The sequence below is a fragment of the Adiantum capillus-veneris genome, chromosome 22 (assembly GCF_014529385.1).
Source record: "Adiantum capillus-veneris isolate H3 chromosome 22, ASM1452938v2, whole genome shotgun sequence".
NCBI lineage: Eukaryota > Viridiplantae > Streptophyta > Polypodiopsida > Polypodiales > Pteridaceae > Adiantum > Adiantum capillus-veneris.
Genome location: NC_140952.1, coordinates 43,637,975 through 43,665,690, shown reverse-complemented (window position 1 = coordinate 43,665,690; position 27,716 = coordinate 43,637,975). Strand labels below are relative to the sequence as shown.

General features: G+C 42.6%; 1 protein-coding gene across 1 annotated transcript; it reads right to left on the bottom strand.

Annotated features, from left to right (window-relative positions):
- Positions 1-20,351: 20,351 nt before the first annotated feature.
- LOC147429234 (uncharacterized) lies at positions 20,352-21,690 on the bottom strand. Its single transcript, XM_086495466.1, has one exon. It carries the CDS (start codon positions 21,635-21,637, stop codon positions 20,600-20,602), a length of 1,038 nt encoding a protein of 345 aa, XP_086351592.1. The 5' UTR covers positions 21,638-21,690; the 3' UTR covers positions 20,352-20,599.
- Between the last annotated feature and the right edge of the window lie 6,026 nt (positions 21,691-27,716).

The window sequence follows — 27,716 nt, the reverse complement described above, 5'->3', positions numbered from 1 at the left end:
TTTATATAGCAGTTTGACATCGCCTTCTTTAGAAGTCAGTTCATGGAACACTCCAAGGTGCGAAGGACAACATCTTACTTGAAAGGAACTGCACATACATGGTGGTCTACTTTGTTGTTACGCAGAGAAGCACCTGCAACGTGGGTAAAATTCAAGAAAATTTTCACGTCAACTTGGATTTTAGGCGAATATGAAAGAGATGTCATCACGGCTTGGCATCATTTGAGAATGAGTAAGAAAGATACATTGGATGACGATTGCTAGAGGTTTTGGGATACTTATTTGCCAGTGTCTTCGTTTCGAAAGAGTGTCTTCATTGCGAAAGATTACATTGAGGGACTGTATTGAGCAGTTTTGTTGTGGTTTGCCAAAAGAGATTCATGAGTATTGTCTAGAATAGAAGGGACCAGATTGAGCAGTTTTGCTGTGGTTTGCCAAAAGAGATTTGCGAGTATTGTCTAGAATGGAAGTCTGACTCTATTTAGAGACTTATGGGACATGCTAAGCAAGGATTTCGAATGCATGCTGGCTCTTTGACTTATCCTACGGACATGATAGTATCCACCTCAATAGGGCAAAGAGTCTTTCAATGGAGAATGAAACGGGGGAACTGGAGAACAAATCATCACAAGATTCTGGAGCACTAAGAGAATCAGATGGTAGTTTATCCGAGGTTTCCGACAAACTAAGAGAACTAGATGCAAGTTCATCAAAGGACTCCAGAGAAGAACATGGATTAGATGATAGTGCGTATCAGGGTTTGGACAATTGAGCCTGACGTGCCAGCGGAGAGGGGAGGCTAGCAAAGCTACCCACAGGTCCTAGGGCACAAAGAAAGAAAGGAAAGGGAATCAACTTGTAGATGAGAGAATTCCCCAGATCCAGATTGAGGTGCCAAGGATTGGGAGGCCAGAAGGGCTACCAATAGGTCAAAGGGCACAAGAAAAGAATAGAAAGGTAAGCTAGGTCCACCGGATAATTTGGTCTAGAGTACTTTTTGGCCCTTGATGCAAAGTGGATGGAGGAGGAGAACCTCACAAATTCTCTTCAAAGAGACCTTTACCTTGAAAAATTGGGTCATTAGGAGTGTCTATGCAAAAAGTTACCGATGAATCAACATGTTAAATCTGGTGTGATGCAGATTGCACAAGAGGGGAGCCATTCCACTCCTTTGTCATAGATTTGCTCAATTGAATAAAGTCACTAGTTTCTCTTTGAGATTTTAAAGTACTGACGGACTGACAGTATTTTGCGGAATGACTTTATGAATAGATGTGCACTAAATTGGAAATTTCCTTGATTGAACTGAAAACATGTGCTCTTTCATGTGTGTATTGTTAGAGACATGAAGATAAAGATGAATGTGTGCAACATTTTGTCTGATGAATGATTAGAACTTAGTGCATCTAGACATTCGTTAGAGATAAGTAAGATCTGTATGCGATGGCCAAGTGAATGAAGAATGAATGTGATTTGAACTTAGTGCCTATAAACATCTGTTAGAGATCAATGAGATCTAGATGTGATGCCTAAGATGTCTGTCTGGATGAGATGATTGGATACTGTTGTGAGTGCATCAAGTGTTTCGAAAGGATGAGATAGTTGCAGAGTGATCTAGGTGCATCAAGAGTTATGGACGGAATGAGATGGCTAGATTGAATGATTGAAAACATGGTGTTCAATGTGAACTAAGTGTGTGATTTTGTGAATTGTGTGCTGTGTGGATGTATTGTCTTGTGAGGATGGTCATGGGCATGATTTGCTTGGTTGCAATGTAATTAGGATTTGTATGTGAGACCCTCGACAGAAATGTGATTGATCAATGACTGATGTCTTTGTAGAAGTGCTTGATTGGTAGAGTCTGGTGCATGAGTACATAAGAGTCAGTGTTTACTGAAGAGAGTTTCTTACCTTTGGCTGTTTTTGCAAGCGTAATTGAGGGTGATTACAATTCTTTCAGAGGGGGGGGGGGGGGTGTCACAAAGTGATGATGTGGCATGTCCAATTGGACGAGAAATGGCAGAGTGGACAAGAGAAATTGAGCCAACCAACTGAAAGAACTTATGGAGCACCGGCCGAGGGGCCTAAAACCTCAAAGACCAAAATCTTGAACTCTGAGGAGGATTTCCGTAAAATGTGTTGACATGCTGACTTGGTAGTCCGTACAGACGATGATGTGGCAAGATCGTACGGATTTTCCACGTTTTGTCTTGTCAATGCCACGTGGCAGGCTGTACGGATTTTTGCAATACGTTGGCTGCTTTTGGAGTGCCCAACGCTAGCTTTTGAGAGAAGATGCTTTTGAATTGATGTGCTTTTAGAACTGAAGCTTTTCAGGGCTCTATTTTTGGGCATCCCTTGTAAGTTTAAAAGAGCCCTTGAGCCTCTCACTTTGTAGAGCATGTGGACGTAGTGTTTGAGAGCAGAGGACCCTAGGGAGTTATACTTTTCTATGAGCAATAATAAAGAAATACTAAAAGGGGACGCCAGTCTTTGGGGCCACTGCTTCTGGGCATGGAACTCCCCCATGCCGTGTCGACTCTCTCTCTCTCTCTCTCTCTCTCTCTCTCTCTCTCTCTCTCTCTCTCTAGCTCTAGTAAACATTGATTTTGAAGTTTCGTTTCATGTGATGCTATTGATTTCTTGCTTGGAGTGTCCAAGCCTGTAACAATACACGTCCCACTATTGACATGTATAGAGCCATGATCCCCCAAGTCGATTTTGTGGGTACCCCCATCTCCTGCAGTTTGCGCATCGATCTAACTCTGGGCACTATATAGAAGGCTTTGCAAAAGTCCACATAGCAACAATAGAGCCGTCTCCCATGTGATCTCCCCTCCTCAATAATGGCTCTGAATGTTAGATTATGATCAAGAGTAGAGAAACCTCTCCTGAAATCCGCCTGTCCTACTGCTCGTACATCCTCTCTCTCTGCCCATCTACCCAACTGTCGCTCAAGGATGGATGTGTACAACTGTGCCAATGTCTCCAATCATGATAGTGTGGTAGTTCCTAGGCTCCATAGGGTCCCCTGATTTGAAGATAGGTACGATAGTAGACAAACTCAAAGTATCACGTTCCCTCGCACATGGCACGATTGAACATCACTGCTAGGAGCCCTGCAAGGAGATCTCTAGCATGTATGAAATGCTCTGCTACTAGGCCATCGTGATCATATGCTCTTCTGGTCCTCATCCTGTCAATGGCTTTCTTTACCATCTCGATGGTAAAGAAAGCACATGTGTGGACATGGCCCTGGCGGATCTGGAAGAGTTGGTTGCCCCGAGACTATGTGGAGATGATGCATACTGACCCCATACCTTCGTAGAAGTGATGAGTGGTGGGGGAGAATGCCCATGGAAGAGTCGCCATGCCTCGCTTGAATCCTGGCTCAAGAACAACTAGTATAAATCCTTCTCTAATCGAGCTAGAAACACCCTCTTCTTTCGTCGCACCAAACACCAAGAAGCAATTTGTGGCTTCCTGTGAGTGATGACTCCTAGAGGCACCAGCTCTCGGAGGAAGTCGCGCAACTGACTATTCCGCTATTGGGTCGAAAATCTACTTTCGAGGCAGCCAAGGCGAGATGTGGCCATCACACCTGTCATAGGCAAATTTCGGTTGCATTGCTAGAGATATTTAGGATACGAGAATTTTTACATCATGCCTATGGAGGGGTGTGATGTGCTTCTGGGGATCCCTTGGTACCACATGAACGGCGTCGTGGTCGATTATCGAGCAAGAAAGGCCACGTTGAAGAATGATAAGGGCAAGGAATTTCTTGATGTAAAATTCAAGGGCGAGTCTGTCCCACTTGTATCTGCTTTGGCCGTTCCAAAATTAATGAAATCTAGTCTCTTTGTTTACTCGAGCTACTTAAATGAACTCAATGAAAATAAGATGTCAAACATGTCAAACTTAGAGAAAGAACGACAATAATTTTTGCAAGCTCAAGCCGACTTTTTCTCTGAGGATTTTCCTGGAAAGCTACCTCCTGAGTGACTTGGATATTGTACGATTGATTTGATTAACGAAAGCACGCCACTGAACCGGACACCTTACAGAGCCTAGAATGAGAAAATTATGAACCAAGTGAAAGGACTTCTTGAAAAGGGTCTAATTGAGCCCATTACATAACCGTATTGTTCACCAGTGCTTCTGGTCTTAAAGAAAGATGGATCTCGGAGAATGTGCATTGACTAAAGAGCTCTCAAAAACATCACCATAAGAACAAGTTTCCAATACCCATGATTGATGATATACTTGACAAGCTACATGGTTCTATGTGTTTTTAGTAGAATCAACCTAAAAAGTGGCTATAATCAGATCACGATCGCTCTTGGAGATGTATACAAGACCAGGTTCAGGACGTCCTTTGGATTGTACAAGTAAATGGTGATGCCTTTTGGTCTCTTTTGTCATAGGTGATTTCAATTGAAATAAAGTCATTGATTTCTTTTTGAGATTTTAGCGATACTGACAGGTTGACAGTATTTTGCTGAATGGATTTATGTAAAGATGTACATTTGAAACGGAATTCCTAAAATAAAAATGTTATACGTGCTCTCTCATGTGTGTATTTTTTGAGTACGTGTCGGAAAGATGAAATGATTGCAACATTTTTTCTTAGTCACTTGATGGGTGATATGAATGTGATTGTAACGAGATTTGGTAAATCAAGACATCCGTGAAAAGATCAACGTGGTTTGGATGTGATTGCTAAATAAGCTACAATGATCATGATTCTCATCTAAGATCTCGACGGGGGTAGTGATGTAAATGTTCGGTGAGTGTCATCTTTGTGCAAGGGTTGGATATGTATGGTTTAGTATATTGGTACTTAGAATCAAGTGTCTACACGCTAGTTTCTGTCCTATGCCTGTTTTTGCAGGCTGAGGACGATTACAATTCCTTTAAGAGGGGGGTATCTCACAAATTGATGACGTGGCCTAGTTGGCATAATCCGACTAAGGGACCTAAATCCTAATAAAGAGAAGCAAAGAAGTTTTACCAACATATAGATTATGGTTGAGAGGCCTAAAGGTTTTAGACCCCTCCGTACTTGCAGAACTTGGCCGAGGGGCCTAAAGCCCTAAAAAATAAAGCAAAGGACCCAAATCTATGTAGAGCTGATGACGTGGTATTGTTGTACGAACGTTCCGTGTTTTTTGTTGATTGTTGATGTGGCATTGTACGGAAGCCCTCGTTTTACGCTACAGCCCATGGGGTGCCATATTTTTGGATTACTGCTTTTGGGACCCAATGCTTTTAGGAACATGGCTTTTTGTGTATACTTTTGGCCAAGGGCCTTTTGATACGACAAAATCGGTAATCGACTAGAGCACATATTTTTGGTAGAAAAAACTTTACCTAATGTCTTAAGAGTAAAGACAGCGTATAATTTATACCACCCCTACAAGATATTATGTTCCACTTCCCACCAAGTCCAAACTAGGTACGGTTTTAAATCCCATGTCTCACGAGTAGAGATAGGTGGAGCCAATTGTAATATTCCCACAAAGAAGTCCATATTAGAGGTGTTCCTACCAAGTCCCAAGTCAGAGATCAGTCCAGTGATAAGAGCGAAAAAGCACCCTTGGAAGAAAATTAAGTTAGAGAACTACCTCGATGTCGTCTCTCTCGAGTTCTCATCATGAACCGGCACGCCGACTAGCAACTGTCATAGAAGCAGTATTCGCCATCCCTATATATACAGTGAGCATCTCTCATGCTCACTTAGGCTTGGGTGCACTTTATTCTTTTCACGTCACTTTCTTGTAGGCACATGGCTCATGTTGGTGACATGGTTGCAAGCTCCAACTATGAGGTATTCCTAAGGATCTGTTACTTTGAAGTTTTTTGAAGAATGTGGATTGCCCTAATCTACTCGTTGATAATAACTCTGTTCAGACAAAAAACCTGTTTAGTTCTTAGGTTCTGGGACACCATCTTAGTGTATACGAAAATTTTATGTGTATTTAAGTATGGGTTGGTAATGTTTAAACTTGTGCTCCATTTGTTGCATACAACATGTTATAAGGGGCAATCTGTGTCTTAGAAAAATGTTGGTGTAGATGATGGTCATGTAGTCATCATTGTTAAAATTCTTCTTACAGTCAACAAATGGGATGGGGACATTTATTCTTTTTTGCTTTTGGGACATATCTCTTTACTAATGTTAATTTGAAGGAATAGTTTTCCAAAGCATATATGTATTATTGACCCACAAATTGTGTGATATATTCATGGTAACTTGGCTCGAGGTGCTCCCCCCTCCTTTTGAACAATGTTTTAATGGGTATGCACAGTCGAAATAATGGTAGTTTTATTAGTTAATGGCACTCTGGATACTAATTGGATACCCTCCTTTGGCTTGTGCTTCTATAATTTATACTATAATCAAAAGAGAAAAATTGATGGAGAGAGATGGAGAGGGTGACTGGTGTTTGAACTCTAGTATGCATGTGTGTGTGTGCACGCGTGCGTATGAGAGAGAGAGAGAGAGAGAGAGAGAGACATTGAGTCAATGGTTTATGACAGATAGGATCAATTTCTAAAAGAGACTTCAAGTTAAATGGGTTCATTGCATCGTCGGTTATCGTACGCCTATGACTCACTCTAGATTGATTCTATAGATTATGGAACAGATTCAAATAATTTTTCGAAGGTCGATCCATAATAGGTGAAGCCTAGAGGACTTTTTCCACTTTGCGCTTCTCAAATTTTACCTTTCGACACGCCAAGCAAGTGCGCACAAACTTGTCCACGTCCTTCTTGAGTTGTGGCTAATAGAAATACTTTTTCAACACCCTTCAAGGTCACCTCGATGCCCATGTACCCTACACATTAGGAAATTTTGGAGGTCATTTGGAGGGCCTTTTAAGAAAATATAATTTTTTGCGTTCTTTCAACAATATCTTCATGGACTTCACTTTGTGACAAACTACAATGGTTGAGTTCTATAATGTAACATTTCAAAAGATGGGTGGCGTTTGGTATTTTGTTTTGAAGCTAGATGAATGTGAGATTCCTAAAGAGAAAAAGCTAGAGCGAGTCAGAATAACATTGATGAATAGAGCTCCTTCAAAATGCCCTACTGATGATCCCTTCATACTTAAGTGTTCAATTAGAAACAAACATATGATGGCTTGGTGCTTTTCAGGTAATCCATTTTCATATAATCTTCAGCTCTGACGAGCCCCCTTTTGATTTAGTTTTATATTTAATTTCATATCTCATAAGGATTTAATCTTGCAGGTAAAGAAAGAAGACCATGACATTTCATATTGGGTGTTCCATCAAACCCCTATTCTTGATATAATTGATAGACAAATGAATCAAGGAGAGGTGTTAGCTGTAGATGAAAGGGGAGACTTTCAAGTCCAACGGCATCTTGCAGAAGGTGACCTCAAAACAGTGAAGTGTATGTATAATTGTGAAATGTGTGCCATGGCAAAGTTTCCATGCTTGTATTACATGGAGCCTGCAAAGATGATGGACCCAAAGGGGTGGAGAAAGGCTCGTACTCATCACATTGAAGATCTTAATTTTTGCGCAGTTCTTAATATTCCACTTGTTAATGTCCACATTTTTATAATGCACACTCTTTGCAAAATTGTGGAGAAGTTGGTGTATCTGTACATTGGGTTTTCTTGGAAAATCAAGAAGTTAGTTGAACAACAGGTTGGTGTAGAGGCCCTTGAACTAGTTTTGTTAGATATGGGTCTCCCTCGGAGCAATGTGAAAATCCAGTGGGACGAGAAAAGGTAAACTAATGATAAAGATGTATCATGTAAACCATCTATTGGTGGGGTCAAGGCACGCCGTTTCTTAACGGAATCAACAGACATGAAAGATAAGAAGCTAACCAGGCGTGGAGGATATATCAATCCACCTATGTCAGCAAAATTGAGATTCATTAATGGAAAAATCTGCATATGGTAGTGAAGGACTAGGAACCAACAACTTGCAATGCTAAGGGTGATGTGTGGCGATCACTCGATGTGCTATTTCAAATGTGTGGCAAAAATGATTGGTCACAAAATGATCTCAACAAGTTTGAGGAAAACCTTCAGCTACTTAAGAAAGCATTTAAGATAAACAACTCAAGTGCTCGTGAAGGCCAAAGAAAATAGATTGAGACAATGGAATATGATAACCATAGGTGGACCAAGAGAATTCAATTTTAGGTCATAACATGTAATAGAGCTGCCTAATGGATTTAACAAATCACGTACAAGTCACAAGTTGCTCAACTTGATGACCGTTTAAAGATATCTTTTGGAACATCACCCATGTATCGGACCATTAAATGTTTGTCATAATCCAAGAGTTCATTTGGATTTTGTTTTCCTAACGAGAGTGCCATTGTTGTATATGTATAATAATAAGCCGTATGACGACCTGTGTACCCCGACGGACAGTATCCAAAATATTCTCTCGCAAAAACTTTGTCGATGAGGATAACTTTGTCTGCATTTTGTCGTAGCACTTGGACCACCTAGGATGTGTGAGAGTGTCTTAAAGGTGAACATTGCAGTATTCCCCTCTTGGTATATTCTGCTATGAAAGACTAGTACGGGTGCCTCACAAAGTTTCACAAGATATTGTCCTAGTGTTGCATCTCTTCCACGATACTCTCGTCTGGCGACGAAGAAAGTCATCCTTTTCAGTAATCCATGACTGTACACACAAGGATGAGGTATACAGTGAGAATGAGAGTGAGAGGGGGTGGGGGGGCTCTCATCTTGCATATATAAGTCATCCTTCCATAAGTCCACTGACCTCGTCGACCCTTGTGTTGGACACGTGAACCAGTCCTCTACTTGTTGATTGCTAGTTGATGGCGTGAGATTGTTTCTGATAGCTTGGAAGGTAGCCTCATCTGAGAGTGTCTCTTTATACTTTTTTGCCTTGTCAAAGTAGAGTTTGAGGCACTCCAATGGGTTATTGGAGGTTTTTATCGCCTCGTTGTCACTACCATCATTATACAAATCCACTCCTCTCCTCTTGAAATTTGGAGATGGTGGCAAGTGCAAAGTCCTTCCTTAAAGAAAATATTTTTTGAATGTCATGGAGGAAAATGCATGATCTCTGATCAAATTTGAACTCTGGCAGTCCAGGTAGCATCAATGTGGCTTGCTTCTCATTGAAGCCAGACACATCTAAAGGTAGCTTGATTTCAGATGTTTTAACTGAGAGGATTTTGCTTCGTTCCACCTCTTTAGCCTCTTCCTAAAAAATAATAGCCTCCTCAATCTCGTCCACCTCATTGAACTCCATGTCCTCCTCCTCTTGTTCATCGGGTGGCGGTAGATCCTCTTCCTATATGACCTCTAAAGGGGCCTTAATGAGACTGGCAAAAAGAGAATTTAAGAATAGAATAGACCCAAAGGATTCTTGGATTAGCTTGCACTCTCGTTCGTGCATGGGACACCATGAGGGTCTATAAAAGAGAGGAAGATGATGGTACTTCTTATATGACCGTCTTTTGGAATCACAATCTTTCAAGTGCGCCACCACCATGTCAACAAGAATCACCCTGCCCTTTTGGACCTCAAGCTTAAACCTCTCTCTTTCAGACTTTAGAAAATCATTGTGCTAAGCTATAAGATCATCACGAATGAATGGGACATTAAAGATAGAAGAGACCTTGTCAACAAACTATCACCAGCTCCTGTAGATACTGCAAAATCAAACAATCTTTCATCGATAACTACAGGGTCTTCAACAAAAACTGCCTCTTTTTTCTTCAGTCCTTCCTCCTTACATTTTGTAGCTGACTCACTGGTAGAAGAAAAATCAATATCCATCTTTTTGGCGCTAGGAAATTGAAGCTGCAGGATTACAAGGACTTCTTCATTTTCAGACGCTTCTGAGTCATTGGGAGGTTCGTCGGTCCCCATAGTATCCTCGCCAGGAAATATATCCGTGGGCTCCGCAAAGTCTACATTTCTCTTCGAGGAAACTCTCAACAACTAAGGCGGTCTCTCTTCTGCTTCTTGTAAAACAGTCTTTGGATCTTTTCTTTGCCTCTTCCTTTTGTGAGATCTTAATCTCGACAAAAACATAATGCATGCAGTAAGGAAAGAGTATTTAAAGACAATTCAGAGAAAGGTATTGTTGTCCTTCATAGTAACTCAAAAGCTACATATACTTGCAGGTATGAGAGAAAGAGAGAAGTGAATAATCTAAAGCAGAGTGGGGGGGGGGGGGGGGGGGGGGGGGGGGGGGGGGGGGGGGGTTGAAAAGAGAGAGAAGACTCAATTGTCTATAAGCAAGTGGCACTATGGTGCGTTGGGAAAACTCTATCGATCGCAAAACGCCGCCCGCGCGCCATAATGCTACTTTTTGAGAGAGAGAGAGAGAGAGAGAGAGAGAGAGAGAGAAATGTTTTCTGAAAATATTAAGGGAAAGCTGATGGCGGCGATGTAGGGCGATGCGTCAGAATCAATGCCGAACACAAGGTCGATGAAGATGGCGATGGGGGAGCTGTTCAAGGCGAGGCAACATGAAGATCACATCGAGGTGGAGAGTGATGAAGCTGAGTGTACGAGTGATCAAGGGAGTGCAGAGACGGCAGTGACAGTGTTTGATCCGAATGAGGAGGAAACGCAGGTATGGCTCAAGTGCATAGGCCTTTACGAGTTTGCATGTTTACCTTGGGATGCATGGGCAGAGAACGAGTTCGCTGAGCAGTAGTGGAACATGATTAAGGAGGGTGATGGAGTGATTACGGGGGATGTGCGATTGACACCAAAATTGGTGTCCAAGGTTTTCAAAGTTCTGTATTTGTCTGTGCCGACTAAGGGGCGGAAGGTGACTGACTCTCAGATGAAGGGGGAATTTGGAAATCCGATTGGGACGAAGGTATATTATATGGTGCGGGAATGCAGGCGGAATCAGAGTCACAAATCTGTTTTGGTATCTGGAGAAGGTGTGCATTCTACAGAAGACCGCTTATAAGTCTAAGGAGGCATTGTTTCAAGCTGAGAAGGGAATTAAGGTCGATTGGAAAACAGTGTTGTATGATCGGATGTAGCTTACAGGTAAGAGAGAGAGGCGTCGGACACCGGAAGTGGGCCGAGTGGCGCCATATTTGGCTGCAATCTTTGAGCATGTTTTGAGGGTTTCGTCAGTACCAGCAGGTTTGAGGACACCGGGTGCAGATGTGTTGAAGGAAGAGGGAACATTCAGTGGAATGAAGCGGAGGAAGTTGTTGTTGGGATCTCCAACAAGTGATAAAAGCAAATCACCTTTTAAGGTTTCTTGGAAGGGTTTGGAGGAGCTTGAATCAAAGTTGAATTTTTTCACCATGGAGTCAAAGTCCAAGAAGTCGGAGTCTAAAGGTAAGAAGGTCACGCTGTTTATGAAAGGGATTGGTGGAGTTGCGAAGAAGAGTGTTCCGGAGAGTTTGAAGGTTAAGGCAAGTAGCAGTGCCTGTTATGAGGCCAAGGGGATTTTCTTTGTGAAGGAGGCTACTAACTGTTTGGTTGATTTGAATGAGTTCCTGCAGAATCAAGATGCGGCGCGCTTAGGGTGATGGAAAGTGAGAAGATGGAACATAAGTGTAGCGCTATTCCAGAATAGGAAACGCAGAAAGTCAGGATGCAATTACTTCAAGAGAGGTTGGATAAGGAAAGATTGCAGGAGGAGGTTAAGAGGATTACAACTGAGGCTATGGCGGTTGAGGATTTCACTTGGTGGGCAGATGGATTGAAGACTGCAGTGAATAAGCAATTTAAAGAATTGGGGGACGAGGTGGCTGATTTGACCACTGAAAATGTTTTTCTAATTAATAGACTAACTCCATTGGCGGATATGGAGAAGACATCATTGAGGGGCCAGGGGATGACAGGTGTCTTAGCAGCTGATTCGGATGCGGATGCCTTGAAGAAGGAATATGCGCAGGAGATGTGGAATACATCAACTAAGGTTTGGAGGGAGCATATGGGAGTGTCGACGGACCGGTTCAAGAACTGGTTTTAGCAAGCTGGAAAGGAGAGCATCAGGAGGGATAATGAGGCATTGAAGATGGAGAATGAGAGGCTGGTTGCAGAGATGGAGGAGTTGAAGAACAAAATCAAGGGAATTGAAGTAGGTGCCTGGGATCTGAGTAAGTGGAAGGCGCAGTCGAGCAGTGGCGTTTTGGAACCAGATCAGAATTTGGCAGGTGGAGTGGAATCGGAAGTGGAAAAGCAAGCGGATCCGGATTTTGTGGGAGAAAAGGCTTTGGAGACAGATGCAGAAGGTGTTGCTGGGGAGCAGACTACTTGATCAAGGGATTATGGGTCCAGGTCAGCCTATGGCTCTAGCCACTGGGCTGTGCTAGTTGTTAAGCCGAGGGAATTTTGGGATGTTTTACCTTAGTGGAATTCGGAATATCAGTAGGTGCCTGGGATCTGAGTAAGTGGAAGGCGCAGTCGAGCAGTGGCGTTTTGGAACCAAATCAGAATTTGGCAGATGGAGTGGAATCGGAAGTGGAAAAGCAAGCGGATCCGGATTTTGTGGCAGAAAAGGCTTTGGAGACAGATGCAGAAGGTGTTGCTGGGGAGCAGACTACTTGATCAAGGGATCCCAACAACAACTTCCTCCACTTCATTCCAGTGAATGTTCCCTCTTCCTTAAACACATCTGCACCCGGTGTCCCCAAACCTGCTGGTACAATGTCCTCCACTTCATTCCAGTGAATGTCCTCAAACCTGCTGGTACTGACGAAACCCTCAAAACATGCTCAAAGATTGCGGCGAAATATGGTGCCACTCGGCCCACTGTCGGTGTCTGACGCCTATCTCTCTTACCTGTAAGCTGCATCCGATCATACAACACTCTTTCCCAATCTACCTTAATTCCCTTCTCAGCTTGAAACAATGCCTCCTTAGACATATAAGCGGTCTTCTGCAGAATGCACACCTTCTCCAGATACCAAAACAGATTTGTGACTCTAATTCCGCCCGCATTCCCGCACCATATAATATGCCTTCGTCCCAATCGGATTTCCAAATTCCCCCTTCATCGGAGAGTCAGTCACCTTCCGCCCCTTAGCCGGCACAGACAAATACGGAACTTTGAAAACCTTGGACACCAATTTTGGTGTCAATTTTGGTGTCAGGCGCACATCCTCCGTAATCACTCCATCACTCTTCTTAATCATGTTCCATTGCTGCTCAGCGAGCTCGTTCTCTGCCCATGCATCCCAAGGTAAACATGAAAACTTGTAAAGGCCTATGCGCTTAAGCCATACCTGCGTTTCCTCCTCATTCGGATTAAACGCTGTCACTGCCGTCTCCGCACTCCCTTGATCACTCGTACACTCAGCTTCATCACTCTCCACCTCAATGTGATCTTCCTTGCCTCGCCTTGAACAGCTCCCCCATCGCCATCTTCATCAACCTTGTGTTCGGCATTGATTCTGACGCATCGTCCTACATCCCCGCCATCAGCTTTCCCTTAATATTTTTAGAAAACATTTTGCTATAGTCTTACAGAGAAATGGCAAGAACTAAGACGACTGCTAGGAAGGTAGGCAAAGGTCCAGATTTGGTTGTTAAAGCAGGGGGAAGGTCTGCCAGTAAGAAGAGACTTGGAAAGCCCATGAAGATTTTGAAAGATCCAAAGATGAAAAGGCACATCAAGCTATTTAAGGAAATTAGAAAGGCTCAGAAATGCATTGAGATTCTTGTCCCAAAGATTCCATTTCAAAGGCTAGTTAGTTCAATATGTGAGGAGGCATGTTTTAGCACGATGAGGTGGAAACATGTTGCACTTCAAGAGGCAGCAGAAGATTTTTTGCTTGAATACTTGAATGATATAACCATTGTTGCAGCATATGTACACATGGTAACCATTATGGACAAGGACAATGAAACCTTGAAAAGAGTAAGGTGGAGATATGATAGACTGCTTCAACCCAACGACTTTATAGACAATAAAATGAAGGAATTTTTTCTTATTTCTCCATCAAGGCCACAATCAGAGGTGAAGATTGTGGAGGTCATCCATGATGTGAATAACAAGGCGAGAGCTTAGCAGAAAAACTAGCGTGCAGAGGAGATGAAGAGACTGAAAGAGAAAGAAAAAGTAGCAAATGCTTTAGAAGAGGAGATTACGAGCCTACTACACTGTTGCTCATGAAATCGATGTCAGCAACAATAAAATATTATCATTTAGGAAGGAAGGATTAATAGCAGATGTATCACTAGTTGATAGTTCAAGGAGACTTGCACTAGATTATATTGATATTAATATATTGAAGGATCCATATGCTCAAATAACAAATTCAATTGTCTATATGTGCCTAAAGTAAGATGCTTTCACTAGCTTCAACATACTTTTATTCAGTCTTTAAATTAGAGAATAACTTTCAGTAACGGTCTTTAGTTTGATCAAGAGCCAGCTACCTGCACAAAGTCAGCCAGAAATATATATCATGGATCTTGAATTGCATGCCTTTCTCAGAATGAAGAACACCGCTCATGGCACATCCGAGAAGTGGCTTGCCATTGTCCGATGCTGGAAGTCACAACCATCATTTTTCCCTATGAGAGCAACCACCACTGGAGCCTGGTTTGCATCGAGCTTGAAAATCTAGTTGTTTGGATTATAAACTCAATTCGAGGAACGCATCCATAATTAAGAATGTGAGTCTTCAGAATTAGAATTTGGATTGATGTGGAATGAGGAATGCATACATAATTGTGTTGGTTTCATACCAAACTCGTCTTCTTGCAGTTGCATAAAAAGATTGTTGCTCGCATATGGCAAGTTGTGTGGAAGTTACGAGCTGTGCAAGTCAAAAATTAAAGAAGTCACAATTCCTAAACAGACGGATGAGAACTCGTGTGGATCTTGGTGTGGATGGAGGTGTCTTCTTCATGCTGAGTACATACTGTGCAGAGCTTCTTTGCACTACAGTCATTCATGTCAAAGGTATGCATTTTCCAAACCATTACTTGGGAGATGGTGATTGTTACAATAAAATTCTATCTCAATTCCTTTTTGTTTTCATTTTTCTTTTACAGATGCATTGGATAAGTATACACTAGAGTATTTGCACCGATACAGTGCCACTCTGATGAAGCATCTTCTTTCTATTTCACATCCTGTAACCATGGTTGTAGAAGATACCCTTTTGAACGACCATATTGTAGAAATGACAGTGATTGACGAGGGACACCAGCAAATATATTTTGTAAGATCAGTAGACAAGGGACAAGAGGAAGAGGAGGAACGGAGTGATGAGAAGGGAAATCATGCAGTGGAAGAGTTTGACAGGGAGGAGATGCAGGATGAGCGGAAGGGCAGTGTGAGGCAGAGGAGCCAGATCATGCACCTGGAGGATTGAGGAAGAAATTAAGATTGAGACTTCCTCTATGCTTGGAGTGTTTCGGAAGAAAGAAGATAATGCAGCAGAGGGAGAGGTTGAGGAAGAACACGCCAATCCTCAAGCAGAGCATACCACTCCCATAATTCCATCGATAGAGCCTAAAAATCATTAACAGCCAACGATGCTCGACCCACAAATAGAGCGTAGCATGTTAGAAGCTAATTCTTTAGCTATGGACCACTCTACACTGGAGACACAAGAGTCACGACAACAAAAGAACAAGGGAGTAGTGAGAAAAAACTTGAGGATGTCAACACTGGAGTGGACAACCTCCACAACAGCCAAACACAAAATGGACCTTTTCTAGATATTGACATGATCGTTCCGGTAATAACCAATGTAAAAGAATATGAAAGTCATCCTATTCTCTAACTACTTACTCGTTTTGCAAAATATTTACAGATACTAATTATTCTTGATATCAACGGATTGCTGCTATTTCGAGAGCCATATCATTCAAATGCAGGATCTCTCAACCTGCGCAACTTCCGTGTAGCCGGACACAGAGTCATTTTATGATCGGACACCAAGGAATTTTTGCAATTTCTTTTCCAAGGTTTCACGTCGCGATATGGTCTTCTATGCAGTTGAGAAACCTCAACCCCCTCGTAACCATAGTTTGTAACACAGCCAAAATCGAGCATTGGCAATTTCATTTTGTGTATTGCCAATCACAGTGTGTTGTCATCGATGGTCCCTACCACCCTATAAAACCAAATATACAACTTTATTACATACCTTTTTCTCAAATCCATGTCCCATTTGATGTTGACAACACTCTATTGATAGATGACACACCACATAAGGGATTACTTAATCCACCGGGCACAACTCCCTCATTTGAAGGGCATGAGCATGACTTCTACCTAGAGGACATTTTGATCCCTTATCTCCAGAATTTGTATTACAGTCCATTGATTGTTTCAGAATTTGTACTTACAAATACTCTCTAAAATGCTAACTGTGTATATTAATATGATTCTTTGTACTTGTCAATGTGGTGCCATGGAGATAAGTGTGTGTGTGTGTGTGTGTGTGTGTGTGAGAGAGAGAGAGAGAGAGAGAGAGAGAGAGAGAGAGAGAGATCAAACTCTGCATATGTTGTACAAAATGTAAAAAAATGACACATACTAAAAGATTTCAATTGAAAGAAACATTACAATGCAAGTTATGAATATAGATTTCGATTAAATAAGAAGTTATGTCCAATGAAATTCATGCAAGTTACATTGGCACAATTTGAATTTGGCAAGTTAGCTCTCTACAGACAATCTCTTTTTCCCTTCGTTGCATTACTTTGCATCCACCTAATAAGCAATAGAACTCTGAGGGCTCATTGTCTACGGTCTCGTCCACTATGTCATGCCAAAGTTGCAGAGGTTTCATTGCTCCCTTGTTGTGACCACTGTCACAAGGTTGAGCTCTTTGTCCAATACCTCCACATCTATGAGAACATTGTTCTCCAAGCTTGTCGACTCTTGATCAATAGGCACAAAAACTAAGTGCAGCTTGCAACAATTCGAGAGCGCTTGTACTAAAAGGAGATGAGAAGTGGCTTTGTGTCAATCATGTAGTTGGCCACTAAAAAGTATCCAGTGTAACCTCGCAATGTATTCCGTCCACCTCTTTAACATACCACCCTCCATCAAGAAGCTTGTCATAGAAGCAAGTGTCTAGTGATTTATATATTAACATTGTCTTTGCAACATGTATGTGGCAAGTGTGAAATAATTCCACAAATAAAATTATAGGACAGAAATTAGCAATCTCACCAATTTGATGGGTACAAAATTTTGTAGGGACCTCTGCACAACCCTAAATAGCTGGCTTCAGAGAGCTTCACACATTGTGGTGTCTGGGACTAGCATGTCAATATAACTCCAATTGGTAGGGAGAGGGAGTTTAGCCAAAGTACCTTTTTGATTTCTTTGGTTGAGCTAGTATAAGTGTTTGTAGAAGAAAATTCCCTCATCTGCAAAGCTCTTGCTACTTCTTTCAACATATTGTAAAACACCAATGTCAATGTGGATTATAGATATGAGACCTACAATACACAGTCCACTAGCTTCCATTCCTCGCAGGATAGACATCTGCAATTGCAATAACCAAAAGTAAGAGACCACTTAGTCTAACAAATGAATAGAGTTTATGAACACTTTAGAGAACTAGATCTTCCTCGTTTAATATAGTTCTACCTCTTCAAAAATAAAAGAAAGTAAGAGACCAGCAAGGTCTGAAAGGAAGAATACAGAATGAAGGCTAAGAAAGCACTTACAGTTTCATTGTGGATGATAAATCAATGAGACATCTCCGTCATTCACAATCATGTCAGAGTGCCTGTAGACATGCTGAACCAAAACTTCCTGAACAGTTTTCTTATCGACCTCCACTTTGAAATCTAGCACTTGTGCTTTCCATGTTGAACAAAATAGATTTGTTGTAAAAGATATTTTCCTCCTTCTTGGTTATATAAGAACTCAAGAACCTTTAAATATCGTTTGTTGTTGCCATTGACTATCTATATTGATGGAGTTTGAGATGGTGATAGAGCATATGGTGCTACTTGGCCTCCTTGGCAGACTAATGGTGAGGCTAGCTAGGAAGAGAGAACAACAACCCCTAGAGCTATGAGGGCGAGAAGAAGAAGATGCCATGGCTCTTTGTGAGTGAAAGAAGAAAGCTTGAACTTGCTTGCAATGGAAGAAATTTCAGTTTTGAACACTTGCTTAATGGAGCAAAAGCTTTTGGTGGCAGGAGTATGATAGATTTTTGTAGCTGTCTTCCAGTACCTTTACGACTATCAAACTTCGTTTACAGCGGGTCCACATATGGATGTCTTAAACCCCGTAAAAACGACATGTTATCTCTCATTTGGTCTTTTTTTTTTTGGTATTTCTTGATTGATTTCTTCTCTTTTTATGTTAGATTGCCTTGTTGCACATCGGACGCGCCTCCTTTTCTCTCTCCTTAATAAGGCCCTCTAAAAGACCCCTGAAATCTCCTAATGAAATTGAGGATTGTGACGCTTCTTCAACACCTTTTGCCTCAATCCACGTGTCACATGGATTTTTGCATAAAGTAGCCTTCCTTGAGAGAATATCTTGCTACTCTCTCTCCATTCTCTACCTTATCTAGTTTGGTACCAAAAAAGACACTTTAGTGTCCTTTTTTCACGAATTTTAATATAATGATACATGAAATTTAGAAAGCATCTCAAGAAATGCTTTTGCAAGTTTATAAAATGTTAGGCAAAGTACCCATAAAAATTATAATTCTTCACTTTTATACACAACCTCAATAATAACTACACTCATAAAAAGCACCTATGCAAAACAACATTTGATGTTTCAATAAAACTTGAACCTTAGTTTAAGAAAAAAAATAGGGTACATGCAACAATCTATGGTGACTACTTTTTTTTCGACGCACCAAAGGGTAAAAGAGGTGCTTATCCCTTCTAAATATTAGCCATGAAACATGGTCGGCAAGGGCCACATACCATCGAGCAAGAGTCATGCGTAGGCATCACCATGGCCACCTAATTGATGCACCATGTGTTGGGAACAACGGAGAGAACTCATAGCAACTAGCTAGGAACCTCCTCTTCAGGTGACCCACCCTCTAAGGAAGATGCACTCGAGTGTCCAAGGGCAAGAGCCCTAGCAACGTGAACACTAGGTGAGCACAAGGTGTCTCTCTAGAGGTGACCAACGGGGGATTTGAACCCACAACCTGTACGTTGAGAGGCTAAAGCCTTACAGTTAGACCAACTCTTTAGAGACAATCTCTGGTTACTACTTATATATGTGCTTGACATTTTGCAATGCTTATGTGAAAAAAAAATTATGTCACTACAATTAGATATAGAAAGTCGTGTGGATCAAATATGCAGCATTTGTGGAAACAATTAATGACCACATAAAACATTTAGTTCATCTAAATTTGCATGGTCTTATGTTACATATATACTAGATCTATCACTTCATTACTTAAAGTGATACTATTGGATGGTTATGCAACCCACGTCTGGTGATCTATGTCATAGCCCAAAAATTGTGCATGGTGAAATTCTTATTTTTTATTTATCAATAATTAGCCTTAAAATAAAGTCCACTTTTGAATTTTTTCATTCATTTTATTTATTTATATACAAATACCTCTTATTGACATAATTGGAGAATCTATATTGGCACAATTTCATTGATTTGTATACAAATATCTCATATGGGTACAATTGGGAAATCTATACGCACACTTTTATTGGTTTTTCATAGCAATGTTTGCTTTACAAGAAATTACGCACTGTAAATTTGCTTTGATGACCTTAAATTAAAAAATGTCCTTGAGTTTGAAACTTTGAAAAATGCTTAATTGATGGATATTAACGAATAGACATTATAAACCTTAAGTTTTGTTCCATAATCTTATCATGTTAATGAAAGAGTTCTTGAAAGACAAAATTCTCTCTTTGTCAAAATTTTCAAGATTTGGTTTTTTTAATTATCATAAAAATTTGATCTAAGAACTAATTATGAAGCTCGAGTGCTTGTTATAATAAGTTTTGAAATCTATGCAAAATCATATTTTGATAAGAATATACAATTTATGGAAATTTTGATAAAATTGCACTAGATTTTTATAAATTTTCATTTTAAAACTTATCACCATAGTCTTAATATGATATTATTTTGGCAAAATTAAATATGTTCCTCACCTCATGACTGACAGAAGGCATGAACATGACCTATAAATTTTTCTTTTAGCGTCATCAAATAATTATGACAAGTCGCTCGAAATAGGACACTTCAATGTCTCAAGACACTTGAGTGTCCAATTAGAGAACTGGTGACACTTATGACAGCAAATTGAAAGCAGCATGATTGTGCAAGTTGAGGGTGGGGTGATGTCCCCCTCATTAACCATGCATTTCTACTCCGTGATTTGATAAATTCTTGTAGGTTCAAAATAATTCTGAATTTTTGGAATACATCAACTAAGCTAGATATTTACAATTGACAAGGCACAAAGTAACAATGTTTCTTTCCTCTGCAATTCGACGACAACAGCAAGCCGAAGTTCTAAGCTAAGCATGTGCAAGGCCTATTATTACCTTGGATATTTGACTAATTACATAACCAAAAAGCAGCAAAACTTCATAGAACCTCATGTACAAGGTGTGGAAACATCTCCACCGCTCTCCTCACACTGCGCCTCCTAATGTTCATCTGCGGCATTGTGACCTTCCAATTCTCTGACTCGTCGACGAAGTTCAATAAGCCCTTGTTCCACCAGAAAGAGACGCTCCTTCAATGCAAGATTTTCCTTGTCCAAATGTGCAATAAGCTGTTCTTGACTGATAACAACACAATTCTGAAGGTTCCTAGGTGGGGTACCATCCATTTCGAGAGGGCGGGAGGGACATATCATCTCAAAACGACTCAATTCCTGGTCAATTCGCAGTTCGAGACTCTCTACCGAAAGAACAGAATGCTCTTCATTCATATGGTCTTCTTGCTCCACATCACTTTCACTTTCAGACCCATCTCTTGCTCTACCTTCATAAGAACGTAAGCGTATGAGACCATTCATAGAACCATAGCCATCCACCCCAAGTTCCCTATTCATTTCCTCCAAAGAACCCTTGTCACTTATATCTGGGGAGAGTACAGGGGTTGGGAAAACGGCAGGAGTCGCAGGGGATGGGGTAACTGCAGGTGCAATTCCTCCAAGCTTCTTCGCCCGGATGATAAATGATGTAGTGTTACGAGGTGCCAGAGGAGCAGGTGATGTGATCTTCCTCTTTGATAAAATTCTTCTCTTCTTGGGCACATGTCTAGGCACCATTCCATGATTGTAGCCCTTAAACCGGGTGTCGAGAGACGGATTCATGACAAAGTATGGGTCGGTAGGAGGGCCCCGCAGAGCATATGACATAGACTGGGGCAATGCCGGTGCAACAAAGCATGGCGCGGCCATGGGCAACACATTATAGCTAGGATTTACCATACCCATCGCAGTCTGGCTGGTTCTCACCATACCCAAAGCAGTCTGGTTAGGGTTCACCATAGCCATACCATCAGTGCTAGGGTTTAACATGGCCAAGCCACTGGGCTTATTAGCATACTTCCACTTGTTGTGTTTGTTGTTCTTTTTTATTACCTTTTTACTGTTGTTGAGACGCTTAGGCTTGCGGAAACCCTTGTTATCGAGAATACCTGCTTGCAGATAGTCGGAAGGTGCAGAGAAGCCCATTGTGGAAGACGAGTAATCTGATCTAAGACGACCCCCCTACGCGATTGTGTGCGTGTGTGCATATGCCGCGCAGGCTCGCTAATAACATAATAATGGGCCATGAGTGCTAAGATCAGCTTTTATAGCGCCTAGTTTTTACATCTGATCAATTTCTGGTCGTGAAAATACGTCTATTATATACTAGTGGTTGGCCTACAACGGACGGGATCTACGGTTGAGGATGTGCGAGCCGTCGGATTGGCGTGTCGTACCTTGGGGTGGAAGGTGTGGTTGGCGCCCTCCATTCTAAGACTTAAACTTGTTGTCCCCATTAACAACCAGATGCCCTAAATAAATGGACATCTGCATGGTTTGGTACATGCAAACCGTTGAGAGATTTGGGAAATTTGGGTGCTCAGGCAGCATTTTGTAAATAGAGGCTCTAGATCCATTACCTCGATTTTGCCCATGGTCGCAACCCCACTCTTGATCCCTGCCTTTGCCACTTCGGGAAAGAGGGTGGGCCTATTGGCCGGACTATCCCACTCGGTCTCAAAAAGCGGCGGTCTATCAATAGAGACTTGACAAACACCGAAAGACAACAACCATCCACACACACACAACCCCCCCCCACCCCCCCCCCCCCCCCCCCGCCCCCCCAACAAACACACTTCCCACACTTTCTTACACGGGTATAGTTTTCAATAGGATCTACGGTTGGGAGCATGTGGACTGTGCAATGCACATTCTAGCTCTCTTTTCTCGTTCTTTCTTGAGAATCTTAGCTTGATTGTTAATTTCCTTTTGAATTCATTGGCCTCCATATACAAGATTGAATGGGTAGGTGAGGCTTGTGGTAGTGGCTTCCTTTGGCTTTGTGTTAACCCTCACGGCTCACGGACACCCCATCACCTACGACGGACGCGTATTATGTATTTGGTAGAGTCAGGTACCGGGCTTGTCGGACCAATAGGAAAAGGGTAAGAGTGATCGCCGATGAGAGACGCACTCTAACTGGAATATTCAAGGAGTTAGTTGGCTAAGCTTGGGCACCCAAGTGTGAATGGGGTGAGCTCATATAAAAGCCAACTAAACCTAAAATTCACTCATTCTCTCATTGTGCAATAGAAGCTGCTCTTGTTCCATCTCCACCTTCTCCTTCACCATCTCCTTGTGTGTGTGCGTGAGAGAGAGAGAGAGAGAGAGAGAGAGAGAGAGAGAGTGTGCGATCGAGCATTGCCGCGGCACGACGGCGGCGAGGCGGTTGAGCGCGACGTAGCGGCGTCTCCCTCTTCTTCGCGGCGAGGAATCCACCACGAAGGCGAGCGTAGAGCGGTGAGTGACACACCCTTTGCTCTCTTGAGCTTGCTGGTTTAAGCTTGTTGTGTGCTTGGAGCCATTTGTGGCTCGCACACGGTGTATTGGCAAGTCCCTTGCTTCGACAGTGCGACAAGGAGCGCACATTTTTGGTGCCGCTGTCGGGGAAATGCCCTACACTAAGCTCGGTTAAGCATTTTACGCTTTCTTGTGGTGCAATTTCTATCATAGGAAAGGCAGGGAATGAGTGTGTGTAGTTGTGTGGAGATTTCTTTTTTTTGCGTTTTCTGGTTTGCACTGCACAGTTAGCGTTTCTTGCGTTTTTGCATTTTTTGTGTTTTCACTGCACAGTTCTGTCAAGTTTCAATTTCTGCATTTTCTGTGTTTTCTGGTTTGTGCACAGTTAGGCGCACAGTTAGTTAATTAAGCAGTAGTAATTAGGTGAACCACTAATTAGCAGGTCAGTAGGTAGGTGGGACAGTAAATAGTTAGGTGAGGTCAACGCGCACCAAAACGCGTACCAAATAATATCGCAATAAATAAATAAATAAATAATTTTTTTTTAAAAAAATTTGGGAAAAAAAATTCGAAATTTTTTTTCGAAAAATAAAAACGTGAGCAAGGGGGAGGTTAGAATTTCGATAATAAAAAACGTGAGTTATAAAAACGGACGGGTTGGTTTGTATAAAAGTTAGATCGGGATTATTTCCCCAAGCCCAAGCCCAAGCCCAAGCCCAAGCCCAGGCCTCAAGCCTCAATCTTGTGATAAATACTAGACTCACTCTTATATATATACCCTACCTCCTCAAGAGGGAATGAGAGCATGTGGGACAAGTCCTCCACTCTCCTCCCCTCTCTTCCCACTTGCACCCTTAGACTTGCTATTTGGAGCCTAGTTCCCGAGCTAGGAAAAGACTGTTTCGGGCTTTTCTGGAGCAAAATAGAACCAAACGGTGGGCTGTAAAGCACAGCGCGTCCCTCCTAGTGATACGCTCGTTTCAAGCTATCACACGGCCCATTCCACGACACGCTCTAAAAAATCTAGCAAAAAAACAAACAAAAAACACGCTAAAAACTAGTCACAAGGCCTCCTAGAGCAGCTTTTTGACACCTTAGGGTATCAAAAGCACATGCACTTACGCTCTGGGCGGGTGCTAGAACACGAGAATATTGAGGGTGCCTATGTTCATACGGACACCCATTACCCATCCACGATAGGCTCTAGACCCTCAGCGGGGACACAAGGTAGCACCACCCAAGACCCTAAAATAGCCGCTAGTGATTCCTCCTCCGACTCAGAAATCATGGAAGCATACCCTACCCAAAACACTGAGAGAGAAGGCCATGCACCTCCCGAAGCTCCACAGCCTAGTACTAGTATGTTTAGCCGTTTCATGGAAACATTAGGTAGAGCTACTCGCTCGGAACCTGATGCAAATGAAGCACACGAAGGGGGTGGGGAAGTGGACTCTCCTTTCACATCGCACGTGGACCCCACACCCCCAAAGAGTGTCCATGTGGATATCCTGCCAACTTCTTACCAAGAAGGCCCTGTTGAGCTGCCTCCTTCAGAAGTTCCCTCTAGAGTACCGTTGGTGACAAGTAAAACCACGGGGAGCAACATTGCTTCTACCTCACAAGAAACCGTTAACACGTCGACTCTAGAAGGATTGTTCATTAATGATCATTGGACATACGACCTCCACACTGAGGTGTTGACGGATCTACACTCTGGCCACGCCTACCATGTAGGATGGATAGAGATTGTACAATCCACCTCTAGTGCCACGAGCATCGAAGATCAACAGAAAATGATCTGTAATGTTATCCATGGCATTATTCAATCAGAAAGGCAAAACCGAGGGGTAAATATACTCTCAACTGGCCCCATGAGATTTCTGGATACGAGCAAGGCTCAACACCTACTCTATCACAAATGGAGACTCCTCTAATGAGCCCCATGGACCCATCTTACGTCATTTCACCTGGGGTCTCTATGCAATCTGAGCCTCCGAGCGACAACTTTAGCTTCCCTAACTTGGCTCAACCCTCTATTAAGGAAAACACAGTGCTCACTCCAGGGATAAGCCTGACAGAGAATGTACCGATGACATCTACGGTTAGCGCAGTGCCACTACCTAGTGTCGTAGTACCTAATATGGGGCCTCGACCGTATGTGCCTCTAGCCCCTTATGCACACATGGCCCCCACACCTCCAATTGTACCACTTGTTTATGCTCCTCGAGTGCCGCTCCCTAGCCCTTATCCGAGTGGACCTATGCCCGGTTATGTTCCATATCCTGCATCATCCACACATATGCCAAGACCGGTACCCGTCCCTCTCCCACATATGATTCCAAGAGTACCTCCACCGGCCCTGCCTCCTCACATAGGTGACTTGGCAGCGTTTGCTCAAACCATAGGTCGATCTATCGCGGAAAATATGCGTCATGCATCTGATAGAGAGCCTAGAAGTAAGCAGTACAAATTGCCAAACTCACGCAAAAATTCAATGGGGACGAAGATGCTAGAAAACACATTGAAGTGTTTGAACAAGTATGTGATTCCTTAGGGGAACGCAACGAACTACATAAGTGCAATGCCTTAAGCTTGACATTAAGTGGGAAGGCTGGAGATTGGTATAGAACCCTAAGGGTGGACGAGAAAACAATCTACCCTACCCTTCGAAGGTTGTTTCTAAAGGAGTACATACGAGAAGGTGTGCTTTGGGGTGTAGCATCTCAGCTACAGAAGGCCGAACGTAAGGAAGGAGAGTCAGTAAGGGACTTCATTAGTCGTCTAAAGCACTTAAACTCTCGCTGCCCTGTAAATGAGCGCTTCAACAATAACCAACTGCTTGATCGATTCATTCGAGGGTTGAGGAATGAAGGAATCTATAATGGACTAGTGATTAGAGGTATCACAACCTGGGAAGATGTCACTGCCAATGCAATCCAATTAGAGGACAACTTGATGATAGCAGGCATGAGGGTGTCTACTGACACGAGATCCACTAGCTCACAAGCCATTGAGTATGAACCCATGACTGCAAAGCCCATTGCCAATGAGCCAAAGGTATTTGAGACATTCTTGACAGACCTCACCAAGGCAATCCAAGAGTCTCTTAAGGATAATCGACCCCCTCAAAATAGTCACATGTATCCAAGAAGGGAGCAACAATGGTGTTCCATTTGCTTAGGTCCACATAGCACTAGTGAGTGCCCTACGTTTAGAGTAAAATTTAATGGAACTTGCAACGCATGTGGTAGGTATGGTCACCAAGCTAAGGATTGTTTAATGATCAAACGTATGATGGCAAATAGACCACCTGTAGCCTGGACGGATGCACCTCGAGCTCCTGTATTGATGCCTGCTCCACCTGTTGAGCAACTACCGCAACACATGGTCCCTAGATCTCAAAATGTTGTACAAGCTACACCGCTACCACCTCCTGTGCTAGGACCGCAGCCCCCGCATCCAAGAGTCGCCCCTATGAACCAAGTGGGTTGCGAGCCATCTAATGCTTATGCAGATGGCTGTGAGGAGGAAATAGACACTAGTATTGCCTACGGACTTGATACATTGGAAGAGTGTCCTATATACTACATGGAAGATTGTTGGGGGCAAGTCAAGCCGGTTTATCAAGCTGCTGCTCTCGCATCCAGAGGTCAAAATATCAACACCCAGGCTAGGAGGCCACCTCTTCAATGCTACGAGTGTGGTGGACCACATCGGGCAGCGGAGTGCCCTATTAGGCTGCAAAAGAATGCTGCACAGATGCAAATGAATCAAGGGAGCACGTCTGCAATGCCAATACTCACATGTAATCGTTGTGGCATAGATCACTTGATTGCCCAATGCCCCTATAACCCAAATGCGCCTAAAATCACACCCCTAAATTTGGTCGAAATTGCTAGTGTGACATCGCCAATACCACCCGTCGCACCCGCTTATGCGATTACACGGTCCATGCTTCAAGGGCCAGGCCATATCCTCGAAGAGAGAGATACCGCGTCAGTTATCCAAGCAAAGAAAAAGAAGACACGAAGGAAGAGGTCGCAGAATACGGGAAATTCAAAGCCAAGTTCCAAAACAAACATAGGAACAGGAGATGACCCCGTGTATATGAATGACCTCGAGGATGATTCAGATTCAATCGAGACAATGGAGACTAGAACCAATACCACAAAGGGAAAGACCGACAAAGAAAACCGTAACATGGAACCAAATGAAAACCGAATAAGAGAAAACCATAAAGAGCCTCTGAAAACACCACAAGTGTTTCCAAATCCAATCCAAGACCCCCAAGATAAACCGCAGGGGCAAAAAGGGAAGAATCGTAAAAAGAAGATTGGGACGTACCCAAACCCAGTAGACGAGATTGAGCAGGTGAAACATCTAAGAGGTTTAGTGGAGGAGACTCAAAGGAAACTAGAACCAGAACCCATGCATGTCAAAATTCATGACACAGTGTTTCCCACGCAAGTTCATCCACCCCACATGAACCATAGACCGTTAGCCATATCTAGTATCATCCAAGAAGGGAGTGAGGACGGGACATCAGAAAGTGAGCATACACCTTTCTTGTTGGAAAGGATGTTTAACGAAGGAATACCTGATCCCATTGAGGAATATGAGATTCCATCCTCACCAGTTCCTAGTCAAGGACCTACACCCTGCAAAATGCCAATGAATGTTGCCAAACTAGTGGACTTCATGTCTTCTGAGGTCCGAACCACGATCATAGCAAAGCTGTATGGAGATCCTGAGTTATTCCTTGCAC